The 16961-nt window shown below is 41.4% G+C and overlaps 1 protein-coding gene across 1 annotated transcript in view; it reads left to right on the plus strand.

The window, feature by feature from the left end:
• The window catches only part of antxr2a (ANTXR cell adhesion molecule 2a), a 61987-nt gene that overhangs the window by 12349 nt on the left and 32677 nt on the right, over positions 1 to 16961 (plus strand). The window contains exons 8-14 of the mRNA XM_026343444.1: positions 965 to 1025; positions 1394 to 1489; positions 4008 to 4077; positions 10442 to 10520; positions 11067 to 11162; positions 15478 to 15528; positions 16019 to 16108. Coding sequence (XP_026199229.1) covers positions 965 to 1025; positions 1394 to 1489; positions 4008 to 4077; positions 10442 to 10520; positions 11067 to 11162; positions 15478 to 15528; positions 16019 to 16108 — 543 coding nt within the window. The remainder of the gene's footprint in view (positions 1 to 964; positions 1026 to 1393; positions 1490 to 4007; positions 4078 to 10441; positions 10521 to 11066; positions 11163 to 15477; positions 15529 to 16018; positions 16109 to 16961) is intronic.

A 16961-nucleotide genomic window follows, 5' to 3' on the forward strand; every position in this document is an offset into this window, starting at 1 on the left:
TCAAAATGTGGCTTCTAATCTCAGCGTTCAAAGCTTACAGTTAAATATCACTAAATAACTGGGGATCCAGTTTGTGCTGCAGCAATTACAACCCAAACAAATTACTGAATTTAATAAGTTTCTTATTAAAGTATAGTATTTAGCTTTTTTTAGGGTAAGTGCTACTTTTCCAAATGGCAGGTTTCTTATTTTGGAGCAGAACTGTTCACATTTCTACACTTAATAGGAAAACAATGTCATTCCTCGGGTTTTCCCATCATTTTCAACTTAGGCAGGCAAACAGTCAATTTTGTTCTATTTCCTTTTTTTTTTTATCATTTCTTCTCAGGCACTGCCAAGGCAGTAATTAGATGGGGAAAATAGTGGCACAGAGGAACAGCAGCAGATCCTCTTCCTCCCAGCTGTCATCTACAACCCTCTCTCCTTTTAACAATCTCATATCAAACCATCATATATAATAAGGCCGCTGTAAACACCTCCTTTTTCCTCTCCTCAGATTGAAGTTTAGCTCAACATCAAATGAAGGGTTCAAGTGTCCTGTATTGCAGTTAATATGCTTCTTTTTACCGACTGTGTACTGGGATTTGCATAGTTTGTCCTTTGTTGATTTATTGAATCATAGCGGATAGAGCCGCTCCATGACAGTGGGCTCACACAGGCCTCTTTATATGATAATGCAGGATCCCGGAGGTTTTTAATAGAACTGAAGAATGTAATAGTCTTGCATAATTTTCCCATAAAGGCTGACACAGCTGCCGTTTCTCCCTCCTTTTCTCCCCGCTACTGATATTCACCGCTCTCCTTTAGCCGCCAGGCCCCGATCAGGAGCGAGACATTTCTCAGGTGTTGCTCCCTAATCTGTTTTCTAAACCTGACAGAGCTGATAACGGGTGGGACTTGATGTATTTATTCTCAGTCCTTGAGCGATAATATAGCCATTTCATTTGTGTCTCATTCTCCACAGATACTAAAGCGTTCGTGCACAGAGATCCTGACTGTGGAGCCCTCCAGTGTCTGTGTGAATGGTGAGTGGATCCTCCTGCTGCAATCAGTCCTTGCAGCTCTGCACAGATATTTATCCCGTTTCTTTTTTATTTTTTTTTTTACTACATGCTTACTGAACTTATGGCATCATTCCAGTAGGAGCAGGAAAGATGTCTCAGTTTCGAGCAGTGGTGAGGTAGAGCATTTGCTTGGGGCCAAAGAGTAGAGCAGCACTCAGCCTTCAGACATGCTATCTGATAACATATATCTGTCTTTACATACTACAAGTTCATACTCGTGAAACTTTTCTTAGAAAACAGGAGAAATTCCACATAAATCCCAGAAGCGGCTGTTAGCTGTATGCTGGTTTCTTTCCCCCAATCTTATCTCCTGTTTGTTTACATTCCAGAGTCATTTGACATCGTCCTCAGAGGGAACGGCTTCACTGTCGGACGCAGCAACGAGGGTGTCGTCTGCAGCTTCATAGTTGGCCAGCAGACCATCAGTAAGTGATGTAAACCACTAATAGTGCAGTTTATAGCAGACAAGGCTGAATTCAAGCACTGTGTATCTGTAGTGAGTGGTGGAAAAAACTGAACTGATATGACCATTTATACTATTTATATATTTATATATATATATATATATAGTAATTTACCAGGCACTAGGTCATAGTTCCAGTGTCTAGACTTTCGTGAGAAATGTGCAGGTCACATTAGTTATGTGCTAATGCTTAAAATAAATATAACAGGGAAACTCCAATAATATGATGAGCACGCAGCAGTGAGCTCAGTGTCACAGTTCCTGCTTTTTTAGGCCGTTTTGTGTGTGTGTCTATGTTTTTTGTGTCAGTATGATGCTTTGTTATTGCTCTGATAGAAACATTTTTTTATGTAAAATATTTGATTTTTATTTTTTTATGATAAAAAATCTCAGTTCCGGATCCACTTACTCGCTTTATTCTGGAGCTGCAAACAACATCTCACTGTTGAAAGCAAAGAAAAAGTGGAACTTCAGTAGAAGACGATTTCTTTGTTCAGCAAATGTCTCCAACGATAGAAATAAGCTTTCAGTCACATCGTATTAATTCATCATCTGATTCTCATGACAATCTGAATACGTTTTTACAGTGGACATGTGAACAGGCCCATTGATACAAATTAAATTGCCGCGTCAGTGCAGCATGTGATAGTCGCCCTCTAATCTGAATTTTCCTAGAGCCACAAACTTGTGATCAGACCCTCTGCTCTCTATTTCCCTGCTGCTGTGTTTTACGTGTTCATTTATACTGTATTAAACCATGCGGCTTTATTGTTTATTCAGTTTCAGTGACGTGGACTCCTGTGTCCTGCACAGGTTGCATAACTCAGGAAATCCTCATATTAAATTTTGCAATGTGAAATGATGGGGTGTGAGGGTGGGGGGGTATTTAGCAGTAGACATGGCACAACCAACCACTGGTCTGGACGTGTCTGTTATCTCACAGCATCACTCTATCTATATAGATCTAAATTCAACAGAAGACAGGAGACTATGTAGGTCACTGTGCTCCTTATTTTGAGCTTGCAGTCTGTTCTGTTGAGAAATCCTTTTTCAGGAACCAAATGGGATTTGGCACCAAAAGCCAATCTTTTCAAGCTCTCATTTGGCCGTGGGATCTGTGGGATCGACGACTGCCAATGACAACACTTCCTTCTATGACAAGTTATTTTTGATTTTCATCATTTCATCTCTACTAAAATACTTGAGCATATTTTTTCCTTTTAAAAAAGAACTTCATCTGAATTAGGAAGTGGCCATTAGCAGATGTCTTCCTGTTAGTCCTTTCTCAGTTTAGGCTGTCTCACATTCGCCCACTTGGGGCTATTTATTCCCTTATTGGCTTTTGCATGTGTTCAGTCCAGACCTTTTTAACAGTGGGGCACCTTATAATTATGGACAGGCATCATGGCAACTATGGAACACACACCACATATGAGGAACAGATGCTACAGACTTCTCCATCACCAAAGCAGTTGGAGCCCTGAGCAGACGAGCAAAAACAAAACAAAACAAAAAAAAAAGAAAAACAATAATCTGAACGACCTCCGTGACCGAAGATGGTTCAAGCCTCTGTCAACACAAACACACACACACACACACACAGAAATCATAATCCAATCTTTTCTTTTCTTTTAAAACCCTAATAACAATTCCCCAGTGCTGAAATGAAACGTATGGTGCATGCAGATAGTTAAAAGAAACATTACATTTACAGTAAAACAGATTCACAATAGTAAAGAAATAAATGTATATGATGCTCAGGGTCATAGAGGGAGATAGCTGGATCATAATACTAGTGGTTTTATTTCATATAAATGAATTATATTGATGAAATACTTGAAAATACAGTCTGTGATGACTAGTATCTTAAAGAAGCCATTTAAATTTTTGTAGCACACAATGGTTAAGTTACAATATTTTTACTAGTAGTAGTTCTGCATTCCAAAACTTATCCCACTTATATTGTGGAAAAGTGCTGTCAAAGCCTTCTGGGACCCAGACTCATTAGACATTAGTACAGAGAGAGGCGCTTCTGAACATTATGAGCGAGTCTCTATTAAGTTCTTATTAAAATGTCCTATTCACAACTACCCGAAACTCTGGTCAGAGTGCAGCAGAGCAGGAAGAAGCAGGGCTGGTGGAGAAGAGTGGATTGATTTCAAGTCTCAAGCTCGCAACATCTTCAGTTGTATTGTAGCTCTCATGGAAAAGAAGAGTTCTTCCTTAATGTCGATGTTGTTCATTAAAAAACTTGTGTAATACTTAATGAGAGTAAATTTCACTTGAACATTGTGGGAATATGCTGTGTTGCATAAATCTGTAGTTACCACTTCTGACCACATTGAGCGCAAACATGTCTAAATGAAAAAGGTCCCACAAATACAAAAGTAGATTTGATCTTTATTTACAAACTGGGCAGTTTCTGCTTTTATCAGAACCTTGCAGCTCATTACCTTTGTTTTGTCTTTGTCTTCTTCCAGATCATAAGCCGAGCGATGTGCGTAATGATTATCTGCTGTGTCCTGCACCGAAGCTTTATGAAGTTGGACAGTAAGTACAAGTGAGGGTTCTGTCAGAGGGAGGTGATGTTTGAGGATGTTAGTGTTGATATTATTGTTCAAATATTCATCTGTCCACAGTCTATGTTTACTGCAGATAATAAACACCTGAATATTAAATTCCTGTCTTTTTAAAGTCAGATTTCAGCTTATAATCAATTTTAATTACATTTAATAGTCTCTTAGATGTGTTCATTATTTAATCATTAAGTTGTGTAAATGTGTAAAAAACCGCTTTAATGAGCCTGAACCTTTTGTTTTTTTTTTACTTTGTCGGACACTAATTATTTTTCTCTATTTAGTTTTTGCTATAGAAGTATTTTCCCCTTTTTTTTTTTTACTTTTTTCAGTTGCACCTTAGTGATCTTGTACAAGTTTGACACAAATGGGGGGAAAAATATGGAAAATCTGCAAAAGTGTGCATGAAAAATACAGAAATATTCTCATGAAGTAAGTTTCCAAAAATAAGTGATATGTTTCATATGTGGGGTCGGTCTTTCTCTAGATGTATTTAAGTTTTGATCTTGGCATGTAGACAACAAGAAACGTGTGAAATTTTAATGACAGGCGTTTCACTGTGAATACATTTGGCATCTATAAGTGGCACCACCTAAATAGACGTATACATATGTTCGTCTATAAATCCCATGTTGCTGTAAAATACTGAAGAACAGGTTTTTTTTGCAGAGGGAGGTTGTGGTGTTTTGCTTACAGCTGCATGTAAGAGTCCACAAGCTTATCTCAGTGGACACGGGCAGAGTGAATCATGTGTCTCTTTTTTCTGTAAAACCACACACACAGATATTTCCTCCCTGTCAACATCAGTACTGTTTCCCAACAGTTTTATTTCCTCTTTCTCTTCGGGCACTTTGTTGTTTTCGTGCTTCTTAATAATACAATTGTTTTGCTTCAGTTTATATATTTCCATCACTTGTATTGACTCATACATTGAGCGAAGATATTTCAATCCTCTCAGTGTCTCTTTCTCAGTTTTCCTTATTTTCTTCTTCTTTGTACAATGCATGTTTTGTGCAGATTCCTAAATCTATAAATCAGCTGTAAGTTCAAACAGTAGATGAAGGGATGAAGAGTTTGGTGTAGTGTAAAGATGCAGTAAACACTGTAGACCGAGATTGACAGGAAAAACATCTCATATATACAACCCATGAAGATTTAAGTGAAAACAGTGTAAATATGCGTTTATTCCTGGCTGCACAGCTATTGTTTGATAATAACGTCATCTCTTTTAATCCCAAACCACAACAGATGATAGCTAAGGCAGTCTAGATGGAACAACAGATTTTAATGTCCTCGCTGACTGCAATCCAATCAAAAATGTATGATTATGAGTGCTGCTGGCTCCTGAAGGTCTTTCAGCTTTAAAACAGATTATGTATCATATGACGACGGTGATGCAAATTGTATGTGTAACTACTCCAAATCCACTTGAACCTCACCTCAGATAATCTGCTCAGTTTTAAAGTCCAAACTGCTCATGATAACATGTTTTTCTCCAAGAAGATGCCGAGCCGAAAGATGAAATGTTTAGCTGGACTTACGTTCGTGTTTTCAGTCCAGTTTGTTTCTGTCGGGTTATTAGTAGAACATCTCAAAGCTGTTATGTTCAACTGACCGATGTTCAGCTAAAAACATTTGAGATGCTGGATTTAGCATTGTTTAGGTTCATTTAATTAATATTATATTAGTATTTATAACTTTTAGATAAAGAATATATAGGAAAATAGTTGAACAGTGAGTTTTCTTTTGATTATTTCATCAGTTCAAGGCCCAAGATTACTCATCAAAATGAGTATTTGGATGCGTCTCTATCTTGAAGTGAATTTCAGATGTAGTTTTTGCAGCCCTATTATTTGTTTTAATGTATTGTTTTAAACTTTAAATTCAATGAAATAGAGGAGAAAACGACACCATCTCTCAGTAGAAGGATTCTGTAGAAAGCTAAATATGAGCGACTACATCTGTAAACCACAGGCCTACAACACCTCCAATGACCTGATAAGACCTGCGCTGACGCTGATGCTACGTGCCCACCATTTGCAAAACGGGCTGCTTAATTAACTCTTGGCTGCCGATGGTGACCCATTAAGTAGTTAGCTGGTACGGCTGGTGAGTAAACACATCTGCTGGTGGGGCTTTAAAAGGATGTGCGACAGATGTAGCCGTTCCCTTTTCCACGCTCCCCATTTAAATAATTCACCAATCCCTGCACCGTGGACCACCTGCATGGAACGCTGGAGCCTGAAAACTTCCCTCTCCGTCCATCTGTCTGCTTCTCCTCCATCACTGCTACCAACGCACAGGGTGTGCTCAGCTGAAGAAGAATCGCCTGCTTCTCTCTTGTTTTTCCTCTTTTAACCATGTTTTCTTACACATGAGGCCTCCTTCCCCCACACCGAACAGTGCTTGACTTTTTTGTTTCACCCTCTGAGATGTGGAATGCAGGGGGATGTGCGTATTTCGTACGACGCAGTGACTCGAGTCGAGGTGCTCAGCTGCAGTTTCTTGTCCCACTGGGGACTCGGAGCAGGCGGCTCAACATCCAGCCTCGATGTCCGGGAATCACAGTGTCCTCAGTTGGTCATCGAGCTGTGTAGGAGCACTCACGGCAGAGGCATCATCTGTGCTGACAGCTGCGGCATCAGGCTTGAAACACTGGCATCTGCTGACGCCCTTCCTCCCCCCCCCCCCCCCCCCGTCCTCCTTCCTGCTCTGTATCCCCATCAGGAGACTGAGCATACCCTGCTGGGACGCTGATCGAGAGGTTAAGTGGCTGCACCCTTGCAGCAGCATGTCTTCACCTGGTGTTTTCACAGTAATGGTGGAGGGCAAAAAATAACTAGGGATCGAGTCAACACCTGCCTTACAAAGCAGGTACAGTAGCTAATGCTAATGCTCATCAATAATGAAACTGGCTGTCCCAGGCCTACAGCTAGCAGCAGCAGCAGCAGCAGCAGCAGTAGCACCTCACATCTGCTCCACTGAAGATGTGTGAAGATGCTGATGATAGAAAAGTGCTGTTGGTTGATTGTCCTCCATGTTGAGGCACAGAGCTGTTAGATGTGCATTCATTTGTTGTCACTTAATGAAGGATACAAGGAGCAACGTGTCCACTTCATATCTTTAATCAGCAATCAGATACCACTTACGACGATTTAACACCAATACCAAGCATTTTATACACGATCCACTGTGGTGTCTGCTGAATAGAAGTTCACTGTGATGGATTACAGATGTATGAAGTCTGCTTTCGATTTTCAAGTTATCTGTGACTATAAATAATATAAGGAACAAAGATTGTGCATCATGCATTTGCAAATGGTCTGCAACTGAAACTGAAAGATGTGTAGTGAACAGGCTATAACAACCCCTGGTATGGACCTTACCCTCTGCCAGTGCCAGAAAACTCTCGATTCTACTCTCTCTAATCTCAACTCTTGATTTGAATTTTGCACCATTATCCGTTATCAATTATCAATGAGTTTTTTTTAGAGTACACGCCAGTCTTTTCAAATGGTTCATGTCTCACTCTGGAACACAGCTTCTCATCTGGTCCCCAGGCTTCGTGAGCCGATCTTTCTGTCAGAACTTCTGCCACACAGACTCGTGCAGAGTGATGACTCCTGGATGTCGAGCGACAGGCTCTGCATATGGTCTGCTGTGAATTATTCAGCCTCCTCAATTTTCACATCTTTAAGGGAAGTTTGAAAGCCATTAGCGTCCCTATTGTCAGTCGCTCCAGCTGCATCGCATCACCAAAGCTTAGTGTCATGGCAGGCCCTACTTTATGACAGATTATAGTGAGCCAGGGGACAAAGTTTTTCCAACGTGGACCCAGAGAGCTGCAGATGGAGGGAGGCCTTCTGCTATTCAACCAGTGTCCCTGGGAGACTGTGTTGGTTTTTACTCAAATTTTGACTGATCCCTCGGCCCCTTGACGACCATCCCTCTCATTTCCTATTTATTCAGACATAACCAACAACCCACGAGGCAAGCTGCAGCTCTCTCCTCAGTGTCTTTCACTGCAGCAAAGTTAAATAACGGTGATGTTAACACAGTTACATCTAAACTTTTTTGATGCACCATTATTAGATCTCACAAAACACTGACAGTCCCACTTCTTTCCGTTTCTTGTTAAGTCAAAATAATTACCCCATCATGTTTAAAAAACAGTTTACAAAAGAAACAAAATAGCTGTAGATTATTTTTAATGGGCTAATCTGAATTTCAGCGGTAATCGTCATACAGTGGAACAGAATAACCACTTCAAAAATTAGATGATGTCACCCTATTACTAATAGTTTCTCTGTTAATATACCTGGAAATAAAAATGTGAAAGAAAGAGGAAGGATGACTTATGCCTTGGTGCTGTAACAGATTCTGCCTACTCAACATTAACTGTGTAAATTAGCAGTCAGTGTTTCAGAGGGGCAGAGAAAGGCCTCGCCGTCTACGGTGGGTTGTGGTGCATTAAGGATGTCCAGTGGTGTCAGGCAAGTAGGGAGGGGAGGGCAGGCACAGGCGCTCATCAGCGTAACTCGCTTGGGATCTTTCATCCTTCATACATGCCGGGGTCCACACCTCCAGCTTGATTAACAACCTGCCCACCATTATCGCGGAGTGAGGGTGTCAGCTAAATTAGCCTCTCCCCTCACCCATTCAGCACAAGCACTTAGTTAACATGCAAGAATCTGGAAAGGCTTCGCTGGGCTGCAGAGGCGTGCAGCGTTTCACTTACTTCAGCTGGACGCAAATAGAGAAGCAAACTGGTCCTCAGTTAAAGAGTTGTCACATTCTTCCACATGTTTGTGTTTATTCATTTTCTATGCAGAACAGGAACAAACACAAACATTTTAACTTTCCTCACTGCAGATTGTAAAGTTGCAGGTGTAAAATTAAACACTATAATGAACTTAATCAGTATTTGACTATAGAGACTGTGAGCTGTGTTTGTCTCTCATGCTCAAATCACAGCTCATAACTTGAAAAAAATGTGGCAATTATAGTGTTATTTCACATTATTATTATTATTATTAATATTATTATTATTAGACATTACATTCTTTTAACTAGATTACACTAATAAGTACTTACTGTAGGTGTAGATGTGTTTCCAATTTACTTTATAACACTACTACCACTCCATTTTTTATAGAGCCTTAGTTACTAGTTACTTTTTGCAGTAAATTTGTATAAAAAAATATTGATTAATAAATTATGTTATTATGCATTAACGCCCCGACTGCACATAAAGCGGTTACAATCTGCCCCCATCTTGATTATATGTGCTCTATTGTTCCACACCAAGTCTCTAGGGAACTTAAGCGTTCATTTTGAATTAAATATTGGAAATTTAAGTTGTCATAATTTTCACTATTTAGAGTTTCAACCACGACTTAACTAATTTACAGTGGTATTTCTAACTATGAGGATGTATTTTTCTTTTAGGAATGTCCTTCGACTTTTATTTAATTGAATTTGTGCACGTCTCTTACCTCAAATTTGTCAGAGGGCTGTTTCGTGGACGCTGATAAATTTGTGTCACAGACTGCTGATTGACTGAACCCAAAGTAACATGAACAAGTTGAAGTGTCAAAGTGCATCCCCTTTTAAAGTTCCCTGAATTGTGTTTTAAATATTTAGTGTGGGTAAATAAGGAAAGGTGCAAAGGAGTCAGTTTAGAATATTTAAAATACACTGCATAGTAATGGACACATGGTCTGGCTGCTCATCTGTTCTGAACCACAGGAGAATTGGTGGCTCAAGGCGCTGCCTCAGGCTAAATCCGAAGTAAAGAGAGCTCTCTTGTTATTATTCCGCAGCACCGGTTTTAATGCAGGCCTCCCCTGTACGCTACCACACACTCACAGCTGGCTTCTCACACACAGCACCACTCTGCATACTTCGTTCTCTACCTTTTTTTTTTTTCTTTCTTTTTTGTAAAGGAGGGAGGATTTCAGGCGTTCCATATCCTGAATTCTCATTAAACCTGCGGTAATTGGATTGGGCATAACAGACATATGGAAATTGCGGTGCCGTTCATCATTAGGGTTTTAATTGTGCCCATTTTGGCCTCCGCATTTTTCCCTCTAAATAAGTCATAGGAGTTCAGGAACCTTGTTACTGCTAGTCAGGTTGCTTCATCCACATGCACTGATGCATGTGATAATGAGAGGATTTCCTGACTGTCTGAGCCATTTAGTTTGCTCCCATTGTATTTTGTACTTCAGTTATGTTTCATAGAATCTACTGAGGCTGTAATTTTAGTTTTTTATTGTCCCCTTGGATATTTCTTTGTGCATATTACTGTCACACTGATTACATGATTTCCTTTACAGGACTATGGATGTTCTCATCAGCCTGAACAATGGGAAGACCTTCATCTCCAGCGCCTACACCATCACTGCTTCCACTTGTGTGAGTGAATGATCTTTTATAACTAAATACCAGCATCTGAGATGATATTGAACTCTGTTGTTTTCCAACTTTAGGTTTGTGGGAAAACGTCCTTGAATGTTTCCTCCTATCTAAATTTCACAAGACTAGTTTCCTCATTCAGTTTATCAGTAATTGTTACTCATATTGTGGTTTAAGCACACAAATCTTCCTGTAAACTGTAAGTTTAACTCCCTTGCCCTCTCCTCATTTTCTAAAGTGATGACAACAAATCAACTTTGTAGTATAATATACTCACATAGAGTGACAGCTACGTCCAGTAGTGATACTTATTGTCAGAAGTTGAAAATGCTCAAATTCTTAAGGTAACTCTCAATAAAATAAATTTACATCTTAAACTACTGATGTTTTAATGCAGATTTTTAGAAAACTGCAGAAATTTACTTATATTGTGATGAACTTAAAAGTGACATTTATTTGCATAGTAGTGATTTTAAAAACTAAAATTGATTCGTATGTACTAATTAAAATGTATTAATTGATCCCTGTTGTCGTTTTCTACTCCAGTCGGATGGTATGGTGGTGGCCATAGTGTTCCTGGTGCTGCTGCTCCTCGTGGCTCTCGCTCTCATGTGGTGGTTCTGGCCTCTCTGCTGTACAGTAGTAAGTATTGGTGCAGTGCTGAATGTGCATATAGTGCAATCGGCACTCATGATTCATTTACACTCAACGAAATGTGTGCTGCTAAAGCAACTGTTTTGTTAGCCTTTGAAATTGCTTCCTTCAAACATCCTGTTGTTGCAGACACAGCTCGACTGAATTCAACTGCAGTTATACTGTGCCGTTTAAAGCATGTGAAGTTTGTGCACACCGCTGTACTCATAAGGTTTGTGTGTGAGGTTGGTTTTTACACAGCGGGGTGAAGGCCTGTTTTAGCTCGTGGCGAAGGGAAGTGGTGTCAAACATCTATGCAACCTCATCACCAGCCGTTTACCTTGTTCACCCGAGGTGGCTTAGCAACACCACAGAGAAACAACCTCAAACAGGAAGTCAAGCGCCCACTTCCTGGAGATTAGTGGTTGATGACGGCACGTGATCACACATGAGTTCTAAGAGGAAATGATACGAACTGTGTAAAAAACAAAACAAAAACAAAGCAAGAGGTAGATTAGACAGAGATGGAAGTGAGCGACAGATTGTGAGAAAGTTAACAAAACCTGTGTTTGTTGAGGAGTACAGTAAGCGGACTGAAGTGATTAATAATAACAGTTTGCATTTTGATCACATGTGAATCCACACTGAAGCTTAAAATACTTACTGTGTTTGGGTAAACACTGAGTTCTTCTTGGAGAAACTGGTGCAGAATAAAGACAAGAGCTTTAGCAAAATTAAGATTAATTTGGCACAAATTCAAATGAGTGTTCAACTCAATAGTCACATGAACTCACTTCCTCAAGTATGACTGTCAACCATGTTTATTATATGTAATAGCAGTCCTATCTCATGACTGATCTTAGACCAAACTCTTGTTAATATTGAGGAAATGCAACTGCCAGTGTGTGTGGGGGGAACCTTGGAAAGACAAAATATAAAATCTTGACTCATGCAGTTGCAAGTTCAGAGACTCCGCTGATTAAAGAGAATTTCATTAGTAAATGCAAATGTGTTTCTGTAAATGTGGAGGGTTGGAAGGTCATTCATTAGTCCTACAGATCTCCACGTTACGGGTCCCATGTGAACAGGCTGTTTGTTAAGGTGGAACTTGAGGCTGCGCTTAATTAACAAGCCTTGAATCTGCAATTCAATTCTGAACTCTCCTTTATTGTTTTTCTTTTAGCAACTTGATTGTACTACTCTTTTCATTTAATCCATTGTTTAAACATTCAAACCAACTACTGTAAACCCCTCACCTAGCTCTCACCCCCCTTTGGAAAACAGTCTCCCCCGTCAGTTTACAAAAATCCACAACAGATTATCGTTTGGGGCTATGAGAGAAAGGCTGCAGATGGTGAACCCCAGTTTTTTCTGTCTGGGTCTCTGATTTTCTTTCTACTGAGAACTGTTAAAGGCGACTTTACCTTCACATCCCTCCTCCACCCTCCCCACCGCAGCTCAGTTCCCACTCACTCGCGTTGCCCCTTAAATGATAGACGTCACCTGGCTTTGTGGACCTGTAGGGAGCCCATCCAGGATGAGATGGAAGCATATTTTGGAAAACCAACAAAGGCATTAAAATGTAAACCCCCTGCAGCATGTCTGGCCACGGACGTGTTTGTCTTGGTGGAGAGAGCTGCTGTTGCCTTCCATCGAGGGACGCGGCAGAAGAGGAGGGCCATGTGTGGCTTGTTAATATTTAAACCCCCAGTCTGCCAGGTTTCAGCACTCGGGATGAGGCCATGCACACACACACACACACACACACACACACAGTCAAACTCAAACACACATGCCCAACCTCTTTCCCACAATCCCTCTCTCTGTGTGTCTCTCTCCCACATGGATTGATGCTAGGATAGAGGTCACACAATCTGTGGAGTGGTAATTTCTTTGTTTATGATTTGGAAATTAAACTCATGGTGGCGCAGCCTTTAGTTCAAATGAAAGGATTCAGGATTGGAGATGCACTTTTAAATTACATCGGCAGTTTATCCAAATTACAAATCATTCACTGCTAAATTGGATGCACTGTTGGACGCATTTTCAACTCATTTGGTGTTTAATATGTTAATAATCTCTGACTGATTCATGTTATTCCATGTTCGAAGTTGTCAGCGTTGCCTTCTGATGCAGAACATTTATCTCCTTTCATTCCACTCCTTCTCAGAATCACTTTATTTTCTGCAAACAGGTTAATTTCACACACAAAGCACAAACTCTTTTCCAAAATAATTTCACAAATATGGTACCTACCACTGATCCATCACGGAAAGCCTCCCGAAACAGCTTGACACAACACGGTTTGAGTTTGAGGTTGGGCATGAGCAGATTATCAAGTCCAGTTGGACAGTCACGGACAGAGCCATATGGGGACGATGCCCCGAGCTTCCCTGATTGGTCCGATTCCCCCCGGGGTCGCGGTTGCAGCGGCGAGCTACTGGAGCTGATGTCAGATGGCAAAGTATCCCGCGGTTTAGTTTTTAATTATGCTGCCACGTAGCAGAGCGCTGCTCCTCACATCTGTCCATCAGGTAGCTGGGAAAGAGCAGCAGAGCCCTGTCATTTGTATAATGCTTTATTTATCCCACAATATGTCCCAGAAATCTGCTGCATAATTACTCGATAAAAACAGATAATCCTGTCAACGTAAGGTTTGGCTGAAATAATGTTAATCAGCGTATGGAGAGGCTACTGCTAGACCTTTACTGGATTCACTTTCAGGCAGTTGTGTGTCAAAGAGCAATTAATTAACCCTAATTGATTATTTTTCATTATTCTAATGACAACAGTATGTGGAGTGTGTGATGATATCCCTGTGCTTAACACTGAATGAAACAGCTGTTAGGATCTATGATATGTCGTAATTACATTGCTCTTTTTTTCCTCAAAAACCAATTTAGCAAATGCATAAGCACTGATGACGGTGTAGTGTTATAGTCTTTGACTAATGGACAAAGGTCGACTTCCACTTTGCCGCACACCTCAAGTTGAGATATGTCTTCATTGTAATTAAATGTACAGTATTTATAGGGCAGCTACTCTGTTTGAAGTGCTTACACCCACTGTTGTGTAACAGGAGGACTGAGAAATGAGGCCTTATCACAAACCAAGCCTGGGGAAGTCTGGGAAGTGAACAGAAAGACTTAAAACCTATTTAGTTTACAGTGATACAAAACAGGAAAGCTGTCATAAACGGAGAAGAACAGCTGGGACGTTTTTAAGTGTGTCATCCTATAAAGCCTTAACAGTGTGACAGTGACCCAGCGTGCACAATAGCAGGAGCCACTCACTCGTTTCTCATGTATAAATAAGGAAACACCGTGCATAGATTGTAAATCATATCATTGGTCAATTTGTAGCAAGACAGGACTTCTGTGTTTTGGGAGCTACAGCCCTGATCTCTGTACTGAGTATTTAGCGGATGATGACTCACAACTCCTGAAATCCCAAAACAAATAAAAATGAACTCCATCTTTCCGGCGTGATCCCTTTCACAGCTGTAGTGAGTGGCAGTGGTGTCCTCAGCAGTCCTGCAGTAAAAAGTTGGACATCAGTATGCGAGGCGTCTGACTGACACCTGACAAATGCCACTGTCAGGCTGCTCTTTGCTTTGCAATGCACATCTGAAAATCCCAGTCAAGGCATCTTGTCTTTGAGTGGAATCACATTGTGGACAACCTGCTCCTCAGGTGCCATGTCATCCCGTGTTGTCGTGAACAGTGCCGCTGGGCTGGTCACTCTGCTGTAGGAGAGGTGTGTCGTGGTTACGTCTGTGTGTATTGTCTTTTCTTTTTTTTCCTGCCTATGTGTGTCTGTGTGTCGCCACTCATCTTCTACAGACAGGACTTGGAGCCGAGCCCGAGCCTCCTCCTCTGTATCTCATTGGAGTTAATTAACTCCTTAGGACTTTATGATTGGGGGGATTGCTCGGGAGCACTGAACCTCTTCCAATTAATTAAAAACTAAACGGGCAGCAGCGTTCGCCCCAAAGACTCCGCTGTCAACAAGTTGATTTTAAGCTTTTCTTTATTTTGCACGGGGGGCCCCTGATGTTGGTTTACAAGCAGAGACCTTGTAATCAGTAGTCAGCGGAGCAATGGGGCACCGGTTGCAGCTACAAAGCAGCCTGGCAGCAGCAGTGTCTCCACCGTGTGACGAGCTCAGGGACGTCTCTGTTTGACTCAGTCGCCTGTCACGAATCACCTCCGTCAGCCTCGTCTGTGCTTGTCTTAACAGGGTTTGAGCGTGCGTTTGTGTGTGTCTGTATACGTCCCCTGACGGACTTTGTGCTGACACTCATTTGCTTTTTCTGTTTATCCAGGTCATCAAAGACCCACCGCCACCTCCTCCACCTGCACGTCCTCCACCACCTGTAAGTATTTTTACATTGTTGACACAAAACCACACAGAAAATTTGCTAAAAGGCAAATTTAAGGCTTATTGGCCTCTCTTTCAAGAGTAGATGGGGGAAAAAGCTGCAGGTCTGTGGTGCTGCATTCAAGGACAGTGCAGTGCAGTGTGGGTCATCTAACGAGCTGTGGATCTGGAGAATAATAGAAAATTGTTAAATTGATTAAACATAACGATCCTGATATATTTAAAATACAAATATCTTTCTACAAGTGATATGCTACTGTATATGTCCTTATTTAACACCATAGCTTGAAGCAGGTAGAGAAATCTGATGGGTATAACAAAAATAACGACTCAAGTGTCTCTTCCTTCATGACAAAATGACTTTCATGCTTCTTTCCTGCTGATAAGAAACTCATTCACACACAGCTGTGCTTGTTTCCTTCCATGAAAACAATTCGTCGATGTTTGCAGAATATTAATCCTGTTTTCATTCCTTGTTTTTAAAGGAGCCAGAGCCGCTGCCCAAAAAGAAGTGGCCAACTGTGGATGCTTCCTACTATGGAGGAAGAGGAGCTGGAGGAATCAAACGCATGGAGGTCAGAGTCTAAAAATAATCCATCCATCTTGTTGCTTTTAGTGCAGTAGGTTAAAACACTTTCATCACACGTCTCTTACATTATGTTTGACGCAATTTTCAACTTTTAAAACATGTGATTTGTCAAATCTTCTGCACACGGGGAAGAAGAACTGGAATCAGACCAGATCAGTCACAGCTCATTTCTGACAGCTGTTATCCTGTAGCCGTGCATCACGTTCAGAGAAACCTGCTGACTTTCATTCTTTCCTCTGGAGCTAGAAGTTTGTTGAGTTACACGAGCAGCAGGAGGAGGGACAGAGCGGCGGACTGGCCGGGCCGCTGTCCTCATCAGTCCGCTGACGCCTCTGACATGACAGGCCCTGCCATCTCATCCTTGGACATGCGGGCCTGATTGGATCAAGTCATTGTCGGGATGAAGGATTGAGTGCTGCTGTCAGCTTGACACATCCACTTCACTCACCTCTCCTCTGTGCTCCCTCCTTTCTCAGCTCTCACCCTTTGGCAGCCCCTTTGTTGTTCGCCCCCACGTTTAAAGGCGAGCTCCCTCCTTGTCCCTCGCCATTTTATCCCCCCCCAACCACGTGGAAAGGAGTGGCGTTGCAGGGATTTCCCAACATCCTCAGGGAGCTCTTAGCGCTTCACTTTTTGTTGGCGAGATGTGAACCCAGCCTTCCACTCTCTCTCTTTCTCTATTGTTCGTGTAGCAGGTTGATTCCCACCGACAGGCCCGTCTCCACTTCTGAAGCTCCCCACCCCCTGCGGATGGAGAACGAGGTGCTTGTTAAAATCAACCTGTTCTCTCCTTTGCTTCCACTTTTAAGACGTCATGCTGAGAAAAACCACCTCCACCT

This window comes from Anabas testudineus, chromosome 9 (genome assembly GCF_900324465.2).
Source record: "Anabas testudineus chromosome 9, fAnaTes1.2, whole genome shotgun sequence".
In the NCBI taxonomy this organism is placed as follows: Eukaryota; Metazoa; Chordata; class Actinopteri; order Anabantiformes; family Anabantidae; genus Anabas; species Anabas testudineus.